The following is a 17,104-nucleotide window of genomic DNA, read 5'->3' on the forward strand; positions in this document are numbered from 1 at the left end:
TAGGGCACAGTTCTAAGAGCAGGGGTCATAACCAATTAATGGAATAAGAGTTGGAAGGGGCCTTAGAGGTCTCCTAGTCCAACCTCAAGCAGGAGATCCTATGTCATTGCATGGCTGCAATGGCTGCTTAAAAGCCTCCAGTGATGGAGCAATCACAACTTCTGAAGGCAATCTGTTCCCAATTCATTCTTCTCATCAGAACGTTTCTCCTTAGTTCTAAGTTGGATCTCCCCTTGATAAGATAACATTTACTGTTTACGCTGCCCTCAGGAACTTTGGAGAATAAGTTGACCCCCTCCTCTTTGTGGCAGCCCCCCAAATATTGGAACATTGATACCATGTCACACTTAGTTCTTTTCATTAAACTACCCTATTCCTGAAATTGTTCTTCATGTGTTTTAATGTCCCCTAATCATAGGAACCACCTTTGGTGGGAAGATAACAGTGTGTTTACTCGGTGTTTACTCATGCCGGCCACATGACTACGGAGACGTCTTAGGACAGGGCTGGCTCTTCAGCTTTGAAACGGAGATGAGCACCGCCCCCTAGAGTCAAGAACGACTAGCAAGTATGTGTGAGGGGACTCTATACCTTTTAATCATATTTGTTGGTTTTCTCTGCACTGAGTCTCAACATCTTTTTTATATCATGGTGATTAAAACTGAGTGGATGGGCTGTTATTGTTCTCAAGGGACCATATAAGAAATGAACTGTTATAGAAGGCTGCATCACCACCCCTACTTCTGCTGCTGTGGAAAGCTGGACAAGGACAATCAAAGGATCAAATATAGCCTGCAGACCTTAAAATATCCAGTTCAGCTCAGGAGTGTGCATAATATCCTTTTAACTCCCTGAAATTTGGCCTGGAGGCATGAAAATAAAGCCACAGAGCAGACAGGGAAATCGCTTGGATATAGTCCCACTGGAAAATCCCAGTCTGTAGGCTGGACTGAATTTGTACTGCTATTTCAAACAGACCACCTATATTGTAGTGAAGAAAAAAATCAATGAAATCATCCAGATCTGAGCTGGGTTTAAATAAACCTTTAGTATCAGAAGATAGAGCATCTCATTCAGCTTAGATGTACTCTGAAGCTAAGCAGTTTGGAGTGCTTTTTTTTTGTCAGGAGGGAGACCAACCACCAGGAAATTGTGGCCATAGAAAAGAGGGGGGAAATCCAGGGAAACAAATGCTGCAAACCATTTCTGTTGTTTGCATAAAGTCACCAGGAATCAAGCTCAATTTGAGAGTGTCTTTGCTGTCTTGCATAGCAGAGATAGATTTTCTTCTCTTAATCTTGTGCTATAGTTTGTGGGCAAAGTTGGCTGGATTCCCAAATCTATAATTTGTTGTTTGTAAATCCCAACAGTTCATACCATACATCAAGATAAAATTATACCAGTCCGACATGGTTTAGCGTCATCTGTGTACTCAATACCAATTTAATTTTGCAAGGAAGCCCTTTTTAAGAAGTATGAGGTTCAATTAGTGATATTCATAGGAGGAAGGCATAAAAAAAAAGATAATAGTTGTAACACTAATTCAACACTGTTCTTTTGCATGTGCCACATTGCATGTACAGGTGGTCCTCTAATTAAAACCATTTGTTAGCAACTTTGAAGTGTCAGTGGTACTCAAAAAATGACTTAGGATCAGTCCTCACACTTCGACCATTGCAGCATTCCTCACTGCCGTATGATCAAAATTTGGGCACGTGGCAACCAGCATGTATTTATGATTATTGCAGCTTCTCAGGGTCACTTTGTAACCTTCCCAGTTGGCTTCCGACAAGCAAGATCAATGGAGAAGGCCAGATTCACTTAATCACTGAACAAATGTAGTTTAAATGTTGTTTAACAACTGTGACAAAAAAAGGTCAGGAATTTGGGCAAAAGTAACAAATGTCTTGCTTAGCAACAGAAATCTAGTCTCAACTGGGTCATAAGACAAAGACTACCTTTATGGATAATTATACTAGTTACTACTTCCATCTTGACTTTTGTAAAACTTCATCCCCCACCCGTGGATTCCTGTGGGTTCAGTGCAGAATGTGCATATAGCAAGCAGAATTCATTGTACTAAACATGGTTGGATTTGCACTTAGTTGCTTTTCATGTTTAATTACTCACATCCCCATGGTGAAAATAAATATCAAATAATTGATTGCATGGGTGAGAAGAAAAAATTGCGAACAGCCAGTAAGTGGCAATAAAATGTGAAAGATCTTCAATTAAAGTTGAAATGTAGCAATAGCAACTGCCAAGCACTACTGTCCTAAATGGATAGTCGATACCTTTATGTGTGCATTTCAGTTGTGAAATTTGATTAGTTTTTAATGTTTGAACTTCATCACTTAATTATTTACAACCTTCCTTCATATGTCCAAGTTGACTTTCCCACTTCTGTATTTATCAACTGACATTTTATTCATCTGATGATGGAAATAGAATATAATTCCGATGTTAAAATGTCACATTAAATGTATTGATCTTTGAGTGCCAATGTTGAAGTATACCTGATCAAAATTATCTTTACACTTTATAAGCTTGAGATATCTCCCCTGAAATTAGTAATTGTAGGTGTTGCCAAAAAAGCCATTCAGGCTTGCATAAACTATGTGTGAGAAGAGTGTGCGTATCACAGAGGCAACATGTTCCAGTTTTCTAGTGGCATATAGCTAATGAAAATTATATGCCAACTATTAAATCAGTGTAGAAATAACCACTGAATATAAAAAAGTTTGATTATTCTTGATCTAAACCATGACGTTTTTAAATTCTTCCATCAAACTAGAGATAAAATAAGAAGCTGGGGTACTTACCTAACTCATTATTATAATTATATTAGTAATTTATATGTACTTGAATAATAGTATTATCTAAATGCATTAGATAATTGAATATAGAATTGCAACTATTTACTGCTTAAATGATATATGCTTTTTTGTTGCATTTTCCCACTTTTTTAAAAAACCTTTTCTTTGTTTTCTTTGAGGTATTTATTTTTATCTTGTTTTCTTTTTTGTCATTTAAAAAATACCTGTTTAATTGAGCTTTTATTTCTGTTCTAACCAGACCAGGATTTATTTTGCAATCATTAAGAGAGAAATATTGACTGACCATCCCAGGCAATAATTTCATACAATTCACAGTGTCTTTGTCTAGTGATAACTTCCAATGACCATCTGAGTTTCCAATGGTGATAAAAAAGTAACTTTGCAACAGGTGCTTGCATTTTCCTCTTGCCGTGTCCCTCAGTTCCAGCATCACTATTAGAGTAGTAGTATGCATTATCCTGTGCTGACCTTTTTCTCCCCCTCCCTCGCAAAGGGGAGTGCTCTTTGGGCTTTGTTGTTTTCCTGCAGATGATTTATTATCCAAGCTAGGTAACATCAGCAGTGCTAGTAAGGAGTGTTACCTAGTTTGGGTAATGAAACATCTGCAAGAAAACAGCCATGCTCAGAGAGCACCAAGGACCCCATATGTCAACCCTGAGCTACAAATACTCTCCTTTAGTAGTGGAGAGATTGCATAAGCATGCTATATCTTCCTATTTTTCTCCATGGAGGGGGTAGGTCCTAAAAAGTGCTTACTACAAGTTAACAAGCTCAGTTCTGTGATCTTAATTAGTTGATTAGGATTTTTCACTCAGTGACCGCTTTGCTTAACAACTAGGTTAAGTCCCAACTACAGTTGTTAAATGTGAACCATCTAAAATATGATAATATATAATGTGTGTTATGTTTTAATCACCTGTACAACAGTGTCCTCAATGAAGCCCACTTTAGAAGTTGGAGCTTTCCACATTCAACACAGAATTTCTTTGCAACATTATCAATTTATTCTTACTAATTGTTCTGCCCATCACAAATTTTTCCATTTATTAAATCTCCATTCATATTGTAAAATGCTTGCATTGGAAGTGTATGGTAATATTGATCATTGGTTTTAAGAATGGCTACAGGAATTAGAATAAATGAAAGAGCTACACAAATATGATTAAGTATTGTATAGGTGATTTGCCACAGTGGCATGTTACTGAACTGCAAAATCTGTCTTTGATGAAAAACAATAGAATTAGAATTAAAAATCACAAAACAGATTGATAATTTGCCATTTAATGTTTATTTTCATATAGGAAAAAGATAGACTTTGAAATAGTTTTTTCTACATTTCCACCCCCTATTTGCTGGAGTGGAACTGTTTCACACAAGGCAAAAATACTACATTCATACTGTTTTATTTGGGCACCCTGTACTTAGCTGAAGTAGCGATACCCAAACTGGCAGATCTAATTTTCAAACATGAGACTCATTTCTAAAATACAACAGTAAAAAGAAACAAAGATCTATTGCAAATGCATGAATTAGGATACAATGCTTCAAAACATTTCCATTTAAGAATTGCAATACAGTGAATGTCTTCTTTAGGCCATCTTACATATGCATATCTATATTTATATATAATATAATATAATATATATATATATATATATATAAAAATCAGCACACTTTTTCAGTTCAAAAGGGGTTACAGTTATGAGCTCCTGTTTAATTCTTTCTTTTAAGTGGATACTTATGTTTTGTTAACTCAGTAGTACAAGCTATCTCTGATCTACATTCTTTTTTTTTCTTTTTAGCTACTAGAGTGAAATATAACCCACAACATTTACATTTCACATATCTTGGTATACAAACAGTACATTGGAATATGAGCTAAGGACCGATAATCTTTTGAATTATTTCATCATCTGATAGAGCTTTCTGCATTTAGTATTTCCTAAATTACTTCTTATTTCTGAAGTTTGTTAGGAATCCAAAACTGAAAATTTTATAGAAGCCAGCAAACTCCTGGTTAGGCCAGATAATGGAGTTTATTAATAAAATGAAACTATTTGTCATAAAATTGATTCACATTTTTACCTATGTTAAGGTAATTTTAAGACCTTTATCTGGTTACCTTGAATAAACTTCCCAATTTAGAAACCCTTGAAAAAAAGAATATCAAATATTTGGATTAAATTAGGGGTTTTTGTTTTTCCTTCCAATTTTTGTTCTTCAATTTCGTGTAAATTTCTAATGCTACAAAATAATACAGAAAGCTCTTTCCATAAGAATTGACAAATTGTACTTAGGTTGACTTTACATTAGAAAAGTCATCAAACTTAGGGACAACATATATTGATAGGTGAAAAATTGTAGGGTTCCATTTACATTTTAAAATATGGACAGCAGCAAGATTGAAGGCCCTTGCCATTTTGTAAATGTAGGGCATAGTATTGGAGACCGAGAATAGTAACCACTTTGATGTGTCCAACAATATAAATTAATATGAAAAGTAGCTTTAGTAGAGAGGGTGTTTTCCTCTCACTCATCATCAGAAAAAATATTAATAATTGATGTACTTATATGTTTAAAAAGAAAAATACATCTTTGAAAATTAATCTCTGTTGTACCACCAAACTTGAATTTTGATGGGAAGATTTTATTTCAATATATTGATGACCAGCATTGAAAGTTATGGGAATATATAAATAGATTTTTAAAAAGTGCAGTTCCCCACCAAGTCAAGATCAGTGAAATTAATGCTATGGATTTTTATTCCATAGACAATAGTAATGTTCTATTTTGCTGTAACAAAGGAATGGGGTAGACCAGTCCTTTCTAAAGGGCTCAGTAAACAATTCCTGTGCTCAATCTGTTACACACCCCTTTCCCAAAACAATTATCCTGTCACGATATCCTTTCGGACCTCTTTGCTATTAGAAGTAGAAAGCAAAGTTGTCAAGATAATCAGGAAATTTATCCTAATAGAAAACTGAAGCAGTAGAAATCGAAGTATTATAGAAAAGAAGCATTTTTCTTGCCACTACATAAATACAAGAAACTTGTGTACTTGACAAAGAATCTTTGTGGGAAATAACCACCAGCTTATTTTTACAGGTGTTTCTCCTTGAGGATCCGTTCCATTTCCCTCTCCCTCAAATTTCTTCATTTTTAGAATGATTTCTTGTTGTGAATGCTGCTAGTTTGTTAAGAAGAATCCAGAAAGAAATATTGCATTAATGTGAAATTTGAGGATGATAAATCCTCAAATAGATTGGATGAAAGATCAAACCCAGAAATAAGAAAGTTACAAAAAGCAGTTTCTAACTTCTAAGCCGCACTTTACCTTAACCCTGACTGGAAAAAAAAGTTTAGAAGAGTTTACAGCAGTTGCTTTGCATTAACATAAATGAAGGCACAAATGAAAAGCATTACAATTCATAGCTATCAGACCTGAAATGGTAACTTTCTTGAGGATGTGTCCACTAAAATAGCCAGGTGTGTTAATGACTAAGGGACACTAAACTCAAGTCTCAAGTCTTTAAAAATATTCAGAAAGAGCACATAGACCTAACAGATTTTAGAAAATCCACCTTTTACTAATTAACGGACACTGAAACAATTATTAAATAGTGGACCTATATTCTGTGCCATTGCCTGGCAATAGATTCACCACTAGAAAAAGTAGAAATGCATAAAACAGAATCTACTCAAAAGATTAAGGAGAACACATTCACACTAATACATATGTTTTAAACCATTAAATTGATTTTAAGCTTTTTGCTGAACTGCCTAAGATTTCTATTTCATATAGCTCACAATGCGTACATTATTGATAGATAAAATGGCACCACAATATTGGGTTTATATCACAGAATGCTAGAAGGTAGCAATGGCATCAGTCTTTTTCTGTCTCTTACCAAGTCAGCCAGATATAGTGTAAGAAAGACCCAAGTGATTGCTGTTATAAAACATGGATTCCTACTTAGATTATTGGATTTTACTGTTGCCAAGTTGTTAGGGGCTCTCAAAACAATTATTATCTGGAATTCTCAGTATATATTTAAAACTGTGTTTAATGTAGGAATGTATCCCTGAATCAAAAATTGAGATATCTATAAAAATAAATCACTACCTTGAGATATAAAAAAACAAAACACATCTTCGGGGAATTCTATCTCATGCATATTGCTTTAGCACATCCTGACTTCATTCAATTATCAGAACAGTTTCCAAACATTATCATGGTTAAGAATTTGGGAGAACCAAATTAAAACTTACACCTATATGATTTTCTCCACTTTACATGTTTTGTTGCTAATATATGTTGGTATATCAGTGTATCTGAAGTGGGACGGGGTAAACGTTATTAGCTTTTCCTTTACTAATAAATGTCAAAAACAAGCTTCAAACTATTTTTATCCTGTCACTATTGCTAACGTTGCAAAAAAAGAATCACTTGTACTGAAAAATGAGGAAACCCTGTATGTCATTGACAATTGGATAATCGTGAAAATGTTGCATAAGACCGAGGGCTCTAAATATAATGTGCTTTTAGTTCTTAAAAATATTTTTTCCCTGCTTCTGGATAAGAATTCAAATTTGGCAGTGTCTCTTTGCTATGATCAAAAAAGGGCATAGATAGTTTACTTGCCTGTTGATTTTAATTTAAGTTTCCTTATGCCAAAGAAGGAACAAAACAGCAATGTGGACAGGCTGATCCTAGAGATATAAATTGCAGCTATTTTTAAAAAAAATTGGGACATGGATTGGACAATTTTATGATTCGCACATCACACTAAACACATCCCTCCAATTCCATTGTGACTTAATGTGATGAGTGAATACAATATAAGATTAAGTAAACTGGAACTTTCTACCCTCTCCCTTATCAGGGAGAAAATTCCACTTAACTGTTATGTAAAGGATAGCCTTGTGTTGTTTTTTTAAAGGCCCCTATTTCAGCAAATGAAATATATTCAAATTACCACCACTTATGGTAAATGGCATAGTTATATTTAGACCAAATCTTATTTGGATTTTTTTCTCTCTCTTATGCATAGCTACACTTGTGACTGAGCTCCCTTATTGCTATATCAAGAACTTTCTTAATATTAAATGTACAAGACCAACTGAAGGCCAGGAAGATTAAAAAGATGCGCTGTTTAGGAAAAAATGTGATTACACAACAGGAAAACTGCATCATGAGTAGGTAAATGTGACTGTCAGACACTGGAGATGCTATAAGCTAACCTTTTTCCACCTGGAGTCTGCCAGATGGGTCTGGATTGCAGAGTTTTGAGCCAACAGCTGTTTTGGCCATGCAGTATGAGAATTCTAGGAGATGGGTACCACATTTGGGAAGGCTGAGAATCCAAGAAGCTAACAAAAAAAAAGATATGGACAACATATATTAGCTAAGAAATATGTATATGGTCACATTTGAATCATAGCTAACCACACAACCAAAGCAACTGGCAATGATCTGTAAGCGAGGAAATGTAACTAAGAAGCAATCAATCTGGCTTAAAATTAGGTTTATTTAACTCAACCCGGCTCTATGATCAGACACAGCTTCTCTCTTTATGCAGGAAGGACTAATAACACACTCCTAATGGACAAATCACAAAACAACCTCTATATGGCACTTTCAATAAATACTTTAAAGCTTCTCAAAACTTTTAGTGGAAAAGCAAAGCAACTGCTGTATCAAGCTTATTTTAACCATTATAGGAATAATGCTGCGAGACAGGAAAAAGAACACTTGAAACAACACAGCAATAATAACATTGTGTATCTTCCTCACTGCTAACCATGCACCTTGACTGTCAGATGTCAAGGTTTATTTCATCTTAATGGATCTATTTTCCTTCACTTTGTTTTTCCTGAAGCCTCTGTTGTTAAGGGCAACATTATCATCCATAAAGACATAAATTAGAACTTTGATGAGGCCTCCTAATTGGTAGCCTTCCAAATAAAGCCTGCTACTCCCGTATGTAAAATTATAGTCTCTGCTCAAAAAATTGCTTACACCAAGACTGTAAAAATCAAAGGAGTTGCTAATAACTTGGCAAGTCACAAGACATGGGTAGGTCCCCATGTTGTCTTAGTTTGAGTCTCCACGGTGGCTTGAGGCTTTGCAGAGCAAATGTGCCAACCACTTTCTTGTATATTCTGAATGCATTAAATCACCGACTCTTTTAAGATTGTTTTTTCTTAATAGAGCCAGTGCCAAATCAGGTTTCTGAATCAATCAGATGCTTAATCTTGATATAAATCAGAGTGAAAAACGATAAAAGTCAATTCCGGAAAAAAATGGACAGTCCATGACCAATGAAACTATTATACTATTTCAATCATATGCAAAATTAGTCTTTTAACATACTAGTCACCAACAAATGTTGAATAAATCCCCAAGAAGTTCACGGCGCCTGCAGAAGCTGCAGTGACACCAAAATGACATCTGCACAGTGATGTAATTCTGAAAATGCCACCACTATGTACAAGTTGCAGGACACCTGAGACAAAATATATACATTATGGCATCTGTATGATCACATACATGTCACCACTTGTTCCCTAACAGAAGCCCACTCCTGAAGTTCAGAAAAGGTGTCTGCATTTGCCATCTTCAACCATTTTTGAAGTAATAAATTAACTCATCTTCCTCAATTAATTTTAACTTATGCAAAAGCAAACCTAACGTATTTCAGGGTTGCTCATGGTTACCTTAAATAGTTTAGAGATTCAAGCATTGAGCAAAGAGAAGAAGCATCAGTATTTCTGCTTCCTTATTAGAGAGGCAGCTGTTTCCCAAGAAAAGGATAAAATCACAAATTTCAATTCTTCCCCCCTTGAAACAGATACAAGAATCATGCAGAGTGAAAGTTTTGTTGGGGGTTTTTTACACATTCATAAGCAATCAAAAGCAACTCTCCTCTTGTCTTACAAAGCAAAAAAGGCAGTTTGTTTTGGGCACCTCTGCTTCCACACGCCCACTTGGCAAGATTAGTTTCCTTTTGCTGTTCTTTATTTGTTAGAAAAGCTTCTCTTGATATTCTCCTACAATTAATTAAAATGCTTTGGGAAAAGGAATTGCATTGCAACCTTTGTGTTCTTACTGAATGATAAAATTTGTATTGCGTTAACCGGGTGTCAGTCAACCAATAGCTGAATAACAAATCTAAAGAAAATAATTTGATTAGCATCTCCTGGGGAAAATATTTAATAAAGGAAATGCTGTACTAATAATTCTTTGCTAAAACAACTTGTGCTCCTACTACTCCCACCAATTTATTTTTTTTAAATGGAAACAAGCCTTCACAAGTAATGGTGAATATGTCCAGGAATCTTGTATAGTCAATTCCTCTAAAATTGTTTACATATATTTACAATGGTGCTTTATAGAAAGAAAAAGAAAAGAAGTGGTAGCATTTTCTAAAAGATTGGGGAAATTTTTTCTTTTTTCTTCTTCTTTTTTTAAAACTCCCTTTTCATAAAAGCCAACTTACATTAAAATTTACATACTCCAAGATAACACAACTAACAAAATATATAATAAAACTCATACAAGTAGAAAATTTTGAGGTATTTCTGGTTTGAGGTGGTCTGTGGTCATGAAGGTTTTTTTTTTTTTTAGTTAAACCTCAAAAGCCACTTCATGTGTATGTGTATTCTAAGTTTTTTTTTATAAATCATTGCATGTCTTGCAGGTTAAAAAAATATTTAAATGTTATATTGGCAGCATTAGGAGTATTCACTGACTAGAGCAGATTTTATGGCATAGTAGAATTAAGAGTATTGAAAATATGCACCACTGTTAAGACGAAAAAGTTGGGTGACAGTCTTCAGAGAATGAAGAATCAAGAAAAATCAAAACCCATCAATTTCAACCAGACGTGAGCTGTGTTGAAAGCAAAGGAATTTATGTAAAGTGTGAAAGTATACTTAGAAACAGAACTCTATAAAAGATGTAAGTTGCCAAGGTTGAGAAACATTGGCCTAAACTATACCTATTCTTACTATAAATCAAAGAAAGATAGACAACTGTATTCAACTGTATTCAACCGCCATGACTTTTGCCAAAGGACTATGGAGACATGTCCAGAGAAGGTGTCAAAATACTTAAGATGGCCATGATCACAGCTGCCATCTTGATTTTGTTATATATATATATATATATATCTACACGCACACGTACAATTCCCATGAAGACTCAGTGATGGCATTTCTATGTGTCCTTAATGGGGAATGTTTATCTTCCTTTACAATGTCTGATAGTCATAATGCAGCTAAACAGCCTTGACATTTGCCCTGCAGATATTAAGATCTAAGAGATTGAAGATTGAATTTTATTAGTCCTGGCTACATTTACTTGGAAGTAAGTTTTACTGATTTCAATGAGTCTTCAAACAAAGGTTGTTTCACATCATGAATGACATTGAATACCAAATGCCAATACATAACTGGATACACTGGTCTTTTTAAAGCTCCAGGTTAGATGCTTGTTGTCTTTCATGGTTTTTATTTATTTATTTATTAAAATGGCAGAAAAATTGTTTAGGGCTGTAACTTTGCCCTATTAGACAACTGAGGGAAATCTGCAGTTATGGAATCCTAAGACCTCATTCTCTGAACTTATAAATGTAATAGAAAGGGTTGGTTTCATTTAACATTACCCAAGCCTGAGATATTTTTAAGAATCCATTTGTATCAGTGATTTTGTGACCCAACTTTTTCTGCATGTTGTAGCAGTTTTAATATGCCTCAAAACTTGCCCGTCCTCTCATTAACTGATTTCCTGAGAAGTAACTCTTTAGCCACTGTTTCTCCAAATGCTGCAAATGTCCAACGCCTCTCTTCCCCACCCAGCCCTAACTTCTCATTTTCAATTCTACCATCAGAGTTAATATTCTCGACTCAATCACTCCCCCCCCCCAAAGAACGCAACACCCGTTAGACCCGTAAAAGACACATCTGCTTTTTTCTTTTTAAGCTCACTGTCTAAAATAGAAAAGAAAGGAATAGTAGTAGTAGTAGTAGGGAGGGGGGATCCGTTTTTTGAGAGGTGTTATCTCGTGGAACAGTCTTGATTTTGCAGCATGTATAAGAAGATGAATAGATTGTTTTCTTGTTATCACTGATATTTGGTGTAAAAATTGCAGGTTAGTTAAGAAGAGAAAACAGGTTGAAAAAGAAACGAAGAGAGTTCGCTGAGGTTCTGAGGTACCTGCACTGTAACTGCATTCATTAGTCGGCACCTGGACGCTTTCAAACAGATGTCTTTCTCTTAATTATTATTATTTTTCTCTTTTCAATACAGTAGAGCAATATGCTGGTAAATTGATTCAATCAAAACAACAACAACAACACAACAAATAATAACAATAGCAAGAAAAGTCAAGAAAATAGCAGCTGCATTCATGTATATGTATGCGTGTGTGTGTGTGTTGAATTCTGCAAATTTTTTTTTTTTTTCGGAAAAAAAAAAAATCCACTGCGTCTGAAGAGACCAGTGGGGAAAAAAAAAAAAGGCAAACAAGGATTTAGATACTTGACTCTTTGGGTAGCAAATCTACGTTGGTGACAGAGGTCACGATGGAAACAAGGCAGTCGAGGGTACTACCATTGGCTGATTTGCGAATCTGGGCGATGCGCTCTTCCACACAACCGGCTGACAGTCTGGCCTCCGCATCATGATCCCAGCATTCTTCAATTGTAACACACAGCTGGGCTACGCCCTGCGTGCCCAAAGAGAAAGAAAGAAAGAAAGAAAGAAAGAAAGAAAGAAAGAAAGAAAGAAAGAAAGAAAGAAAGAAAGAAAGAAAGAAAGAAGGGATTAGCCAGAGAAACTGGACAAATGTAGCTTCAGGATGCCAGATGTACAGGTGGCATTTGTGGTACAACTGTAATGCAGTTTCTCCATTAAGGTTGTAAGTCGTTAACAGTCACAAAACAAGCCAGTCATGTGACTGACCAGATTTTACTAATTTCTGTATATGGTGATTGCTAAACAAATAGCATTAGCACTTATAGTTATACAGCCCTCTCTAAGCGGTTTACAAAGTCAGCCTATTGCTCCCAACACTATTAACAGTTCTAACTATCATGAAATTTCTCCTTAATTCTAGGTTGCTTCTCTCCTTGATTAGTTTCCACCCATTCCTTCTTGTCCTGCCCTCAGGTGCTTTGGAGAATAGCTTGACTCCCTCTTCCTTGTGGCATCCCCTGAGATATTGGAGCATTGCTATCATGTCACCCCTAGTCCTTCTTTCCATAAGACTAGATATACCCAATTCCAGCAACCATGCCTCATATGTTTTAGCCTCCAGCCCCCTAAGGAAATAGCAATAGCAGTTAGACTTATATACCGCTTCACAGTGCTTTACCACCCTCTCTACGGGGTTTACAGAGTCAGCCAATTGCTCCCAACTATTTGGGTCCTCGTTTTACCCACCGCAGAAGGATGGAAGGCTGATTCAACCTTGAACCTGGGGAGATATGAACTGCCAAATTGCAGACAGCAGAAGTAGCCTGCAGTACTGCACTCTAACCACTGCACCACTGTGGCTCAAATGTGGTGGAGGTGAGGGCAAATGCCACGATGGTTAAGCAAATGTCATGGTTGTTGAGTAAACCCATTGTTGGCCATGGTAGGGTTTTGCCAAAAAAAACCCCAAAGTGCCAGTAAAACATGCTGAGGCATCTCATTGATGGATCAACCAAGAGAACCAGAAATGGCTTCTAAAAACATGAAGCAGAAGATACTCTGAAACTATAGGTAGTCCTCAAATTACAACCACTCATTTAGTGACCATTCGGTTACAATGGCACTGTTTTTCACACTTAATGATCGTTGCAGCGTCCCCATGGTCACATGATCAAAATCTGACAGCTTGGCAACTGATTCATATTTATGGCGGCTGCAGGGTGACATGATTGACTTTTTGTGACTTTCTGACAAGCAAAAGTCAAGGGGGAAAGCCAGATTCGCTTAACAACCATGTTGCTAACGACTGCAGTGATTCACTTAATGGCTGCAGCAAGAAATGTTGTAAAATTGGGGGAACACTCACTGAACAACTGTCTTGCTTAACAATGGAAATCTGGGTGGTAAGTTGAGGACTGCCTGAATTGAGTTTTACTAAACCACACTGGGCCCAACCAGCCATGGACATTTGGGGGAAAAAATATAAGCATCAAGAAAGGACCTACAGGATGTTTAAACCAATGGTCCTTGAACACAGGACGCATCTTCTTATGGACCACAATCTCCTGCAGCTCCTCAAGAGATGGGTGCTGGCCAATTTCTTCTTCGAAAGGCAGTAAGTACTCATCCACGGGACCTATTTTTGCAAGAAGAGAAGGCATTGCTATCAAATACAGATCACTGGAAGCAACAGGCAGCTCCAACCAGTTGGCATCTCACCCACTGCTGAACTGAGCTGTAGGCTTCACACAAACATGCACTGATTTGTTACGTCCTCGTTTAAGTGGAATTTATTTGAGGTTAATGTTGCAAATCAGCATTGTTAAAGTCATCCACCCAACCCCACAGGGGCAATCAGAGAAGGCTCTCGGTCAGTGGTGGAATTTCTTACTACCCATTCTGTGGGCATGGCTTGGTGGGCGTGGCAGGGGAAGGTTACTGCAAAATCCCCATTCCCTCCCGACTAGCTGGGACTCAGGAGGCAGAGAATAGATGGGGGTGGGGCTAGTCAGAGGCGGTATTTACCAGTTCTCCAAACTACTCAAAATTTCCGCTACCGGTTGTCCAGAACTGGTCAGAACCTGCTGAATATCACCTCTGCTCTCTGTTTCCCTCCCTTCACTATTACAATCTGCCTGTACATCTCTTCCCTTCCTCCTCAAAGCAACAGCTGTGATGTTTGTTTATTTAGTTAAAATGTTTATATCGCTGCCCGTCTTCCAACCAACTCTGGGCAAATGCTTAAAGAACTACTTACTGTATTCTTATTAGTTCTCCAAGAATAAAGATTTACTAAAGACAGGGTGTTTTAAGAAAGGTTCTCTAAAAGACAGAGGTTGAACTGCAAGAGTTTGGTAAAAAGCAGGGGAAGAACAGAATTATTCTATTTCAGATTTGTATCATTTTTAAATATTTTTGTTCTGAGTTGTTTTTTCCCCAATTTTTTTTAAAACTAAGAAATATATTGTGTTGCTAGGCTACAAGTCAATACCCTTGTCAAGATCAAATCAAATTAGTTTAATTCAGATTTATTTTATTTTAGTGCTTTAATTGGAGTTTGCAAAAAGTGAATCCTAGGAAGATCCTTGAGAAATTTTGATAATAATCTCCATCCAAACTCTCAAAAAATTCAAATCTTACTTTTCTTCATAGCAAGATCATGCTCAGAAATACGACTCAGGAATGTCCTGTTTGGAATTTCACTTATTAGTTTATTAATTCTCGAAGACCTTACAGTACTCATTCTAGCTACCCCTTAAAGAAATTACACTTATAAAATTTATATATGCCAAAATCTAATTGTTTAGATTTATAAACATCCAAATAACAAAACTAAACTTAGGCTAAGTTCTCTAATAACTTACCTTGGTCTCAGTAGTCTCATGTTGGTAGATGAAGCAAAGTTTATAAAACCTTTAGCTTTCTCTAAATCTTCTGCTTTGAAAAAAAGTCTGTTACTTTAAAGAAGACATTTTATACCGTAATTTAAATGTCTTGAAACGCTTACAAATTTCAGGTGTTACCATTATATGGGGTTAGATAGTCTATATAGGTAGGGGAATTATCTTGAGTGACTTGGAGTATCTTTTTCCTGGGAAAAAGATCCACCCAGATGCTCTGAATTAAATCTTCATAAACTAACTTCAAATGGGTTGGACGTAGAGTATTTATAATTTTTAAGGAAGCAAAAACAGTATGTAAAAAGGACATTGGAGCTCACCATCAGTTGCTGTGCATCTGGAAAGCAACTCCCACAATACCAGGCCCATGGCATACATATCAATTCTCAGGAAAGAATCTCGTTGGAAATTAATGGCTCCTTCCAGAACCTCAGGAGCCATGTATCTTCTGGTTCCCACCTATAATAGACATAGGAATCAGTTACTGGAACTAAACCCATACTTTCAAACTCTGGTTCTTTTTAAAAAGAGAAAGAGAGACAGAAAAACAGAGACAGAGAGAGATGGACGAACAATGAAAAGGAGACAGACAAACAATGAAAAGGAGGAGAGGAAAAAGCAGAAGTAATAGCAATTGTTGTTGATATTACCTTGGCTACAGGTAGTCCTCGAGTTACCACACCTTGTTCAATGTATATTTAGAATTAAGATGTTGCTGAATGAGGGTACTTACAACTGGTCTGTGAAGTTGCAGCTGTCACAGGGTTCTCACGCTGGGTGGTCGGGTGTCCAGCTCGCAATTATGACGTTGTAGTGAGCCCATGGTCACGATTGCCCTTTGCAACCTCTCCCACTGGCTTCCCATAAGCAGTCAATGGGGAAGCCAGCAGGAAAGGTCAGAGGTTGCTTCCACTGTTTTTTCTCCCAGGGATCTCATACTCTGTGGCACAGACCTTCCTGCCCACCTGTGCTCTGCAGCACCTGCCTGCCCCCATGACCCCATTGGTTAGTAGCACTGATGAAATTACCTAGTAGGGTAATGAAACATCTGCAAGAAAACAACCAAGCTCAGAGAGTAGCAAGCACCCCAGTTCAACCTTGAGCTACAAAGATTGTCTTCTATTGGCAAACATTGAACTGTCTACTAACGCATTCTTCATCATTTTGACAAGATCAATGGACTTGCTAATGCTTTCGAAAGAATACAGGTAGTTCTCACTTCCTGATCGCTCATTCAGCGACTGTTCAGAATTACAATGGTGCTGAGAAAAGCTAAATTGTACGCTATCATGTGCATTCAAATATTTTGGCCACCTGATGAGAAGGAAGGACTCCCTGGAGAAAAGCCTATTGCTGGAAAAGACTGAGGGCAAAAGAAGAAGGGGAAGACGGAGAATGAGGTGACTGGATGGAGTCACCAAAGCAGTCGGCATGAGCTTGAATGGACTCCAGAGGATGGTAGAGGACAAGAAGGCCTGGAGGAACGTTGTCCATGGGGTCGTGATGGGTCGGACACAACTTCTCAACTAATAACAACAAATCATGTGCATACAACAATGGTGACTAGTTTTTAAAAAAATACAGGGCCAAGGCACTATGTGCCAAATAATATAGATTTGTCTTATCTTCATCCGCCTTCCAAATTACATTTGCTAAATGAAGTAGTAAGC

General features: G+C 36.8%; 1 protein-coding gene across 5 annotated transcripts in view; it reads right to left on the reverse strand.

Annotated features, from left to right (window-relative positions):
- Positions 1–4,106: 4,106 nt before the first annotated feature.
- ACVR2B (activin A receptor type 2B) overlaps positions 4,107–17,104 on the reverse strand; it is an 80,738-nt gene continuing 67,740 nt past the window's right edge. For 4 of the 5 annotated variants that reach the window (XM_032235127.1, XM_032235126.1, XM_032235130.1 and 1 more), the window contains 5 exons: positions 15,755–15,893; positions 14,040–14,170; positions 12,451–12,565; positions 8,079–8,207; positions 4,107–6,021 (listed from right to left, as the gene is read on the reverse strand). In XM_032235127.1, the coding sequence (XP_032091018.1) occupies positions 5,981–6,021; positions 8,079–8,207; positions 12,451–12,565; positions 14,040–14,170; positions 15,755–15,893 (555 nt within the window). In that variant the 3' untranslated portion in view covers positions 4,107–5,980. Of the gene's footprint in view, positions 6,022–8,078; positions 8,208–8,677; positions 12,566–14,039; positions 14,171–15,754; positions 15,894–17,104 lie in introns of those variants that run through there. The other variant, XM_032235129.1, reaches the window with a different exon arrangement.

This window comes from Thamnophis elegans, chromosome Z, assembly GCF_009769535.1.
Source record: "Thamnophis elegans isolate rThaEle1 chromosome Z, rThaEle1.pri, whole genome shotgun sequence".
Classification (NCBI taxonomy): Eukaryota; Metazoa; Chordata; class Lepidosauria; order Squamata; family Colubridae; genus Thamnophis; species Thamnophis elegans.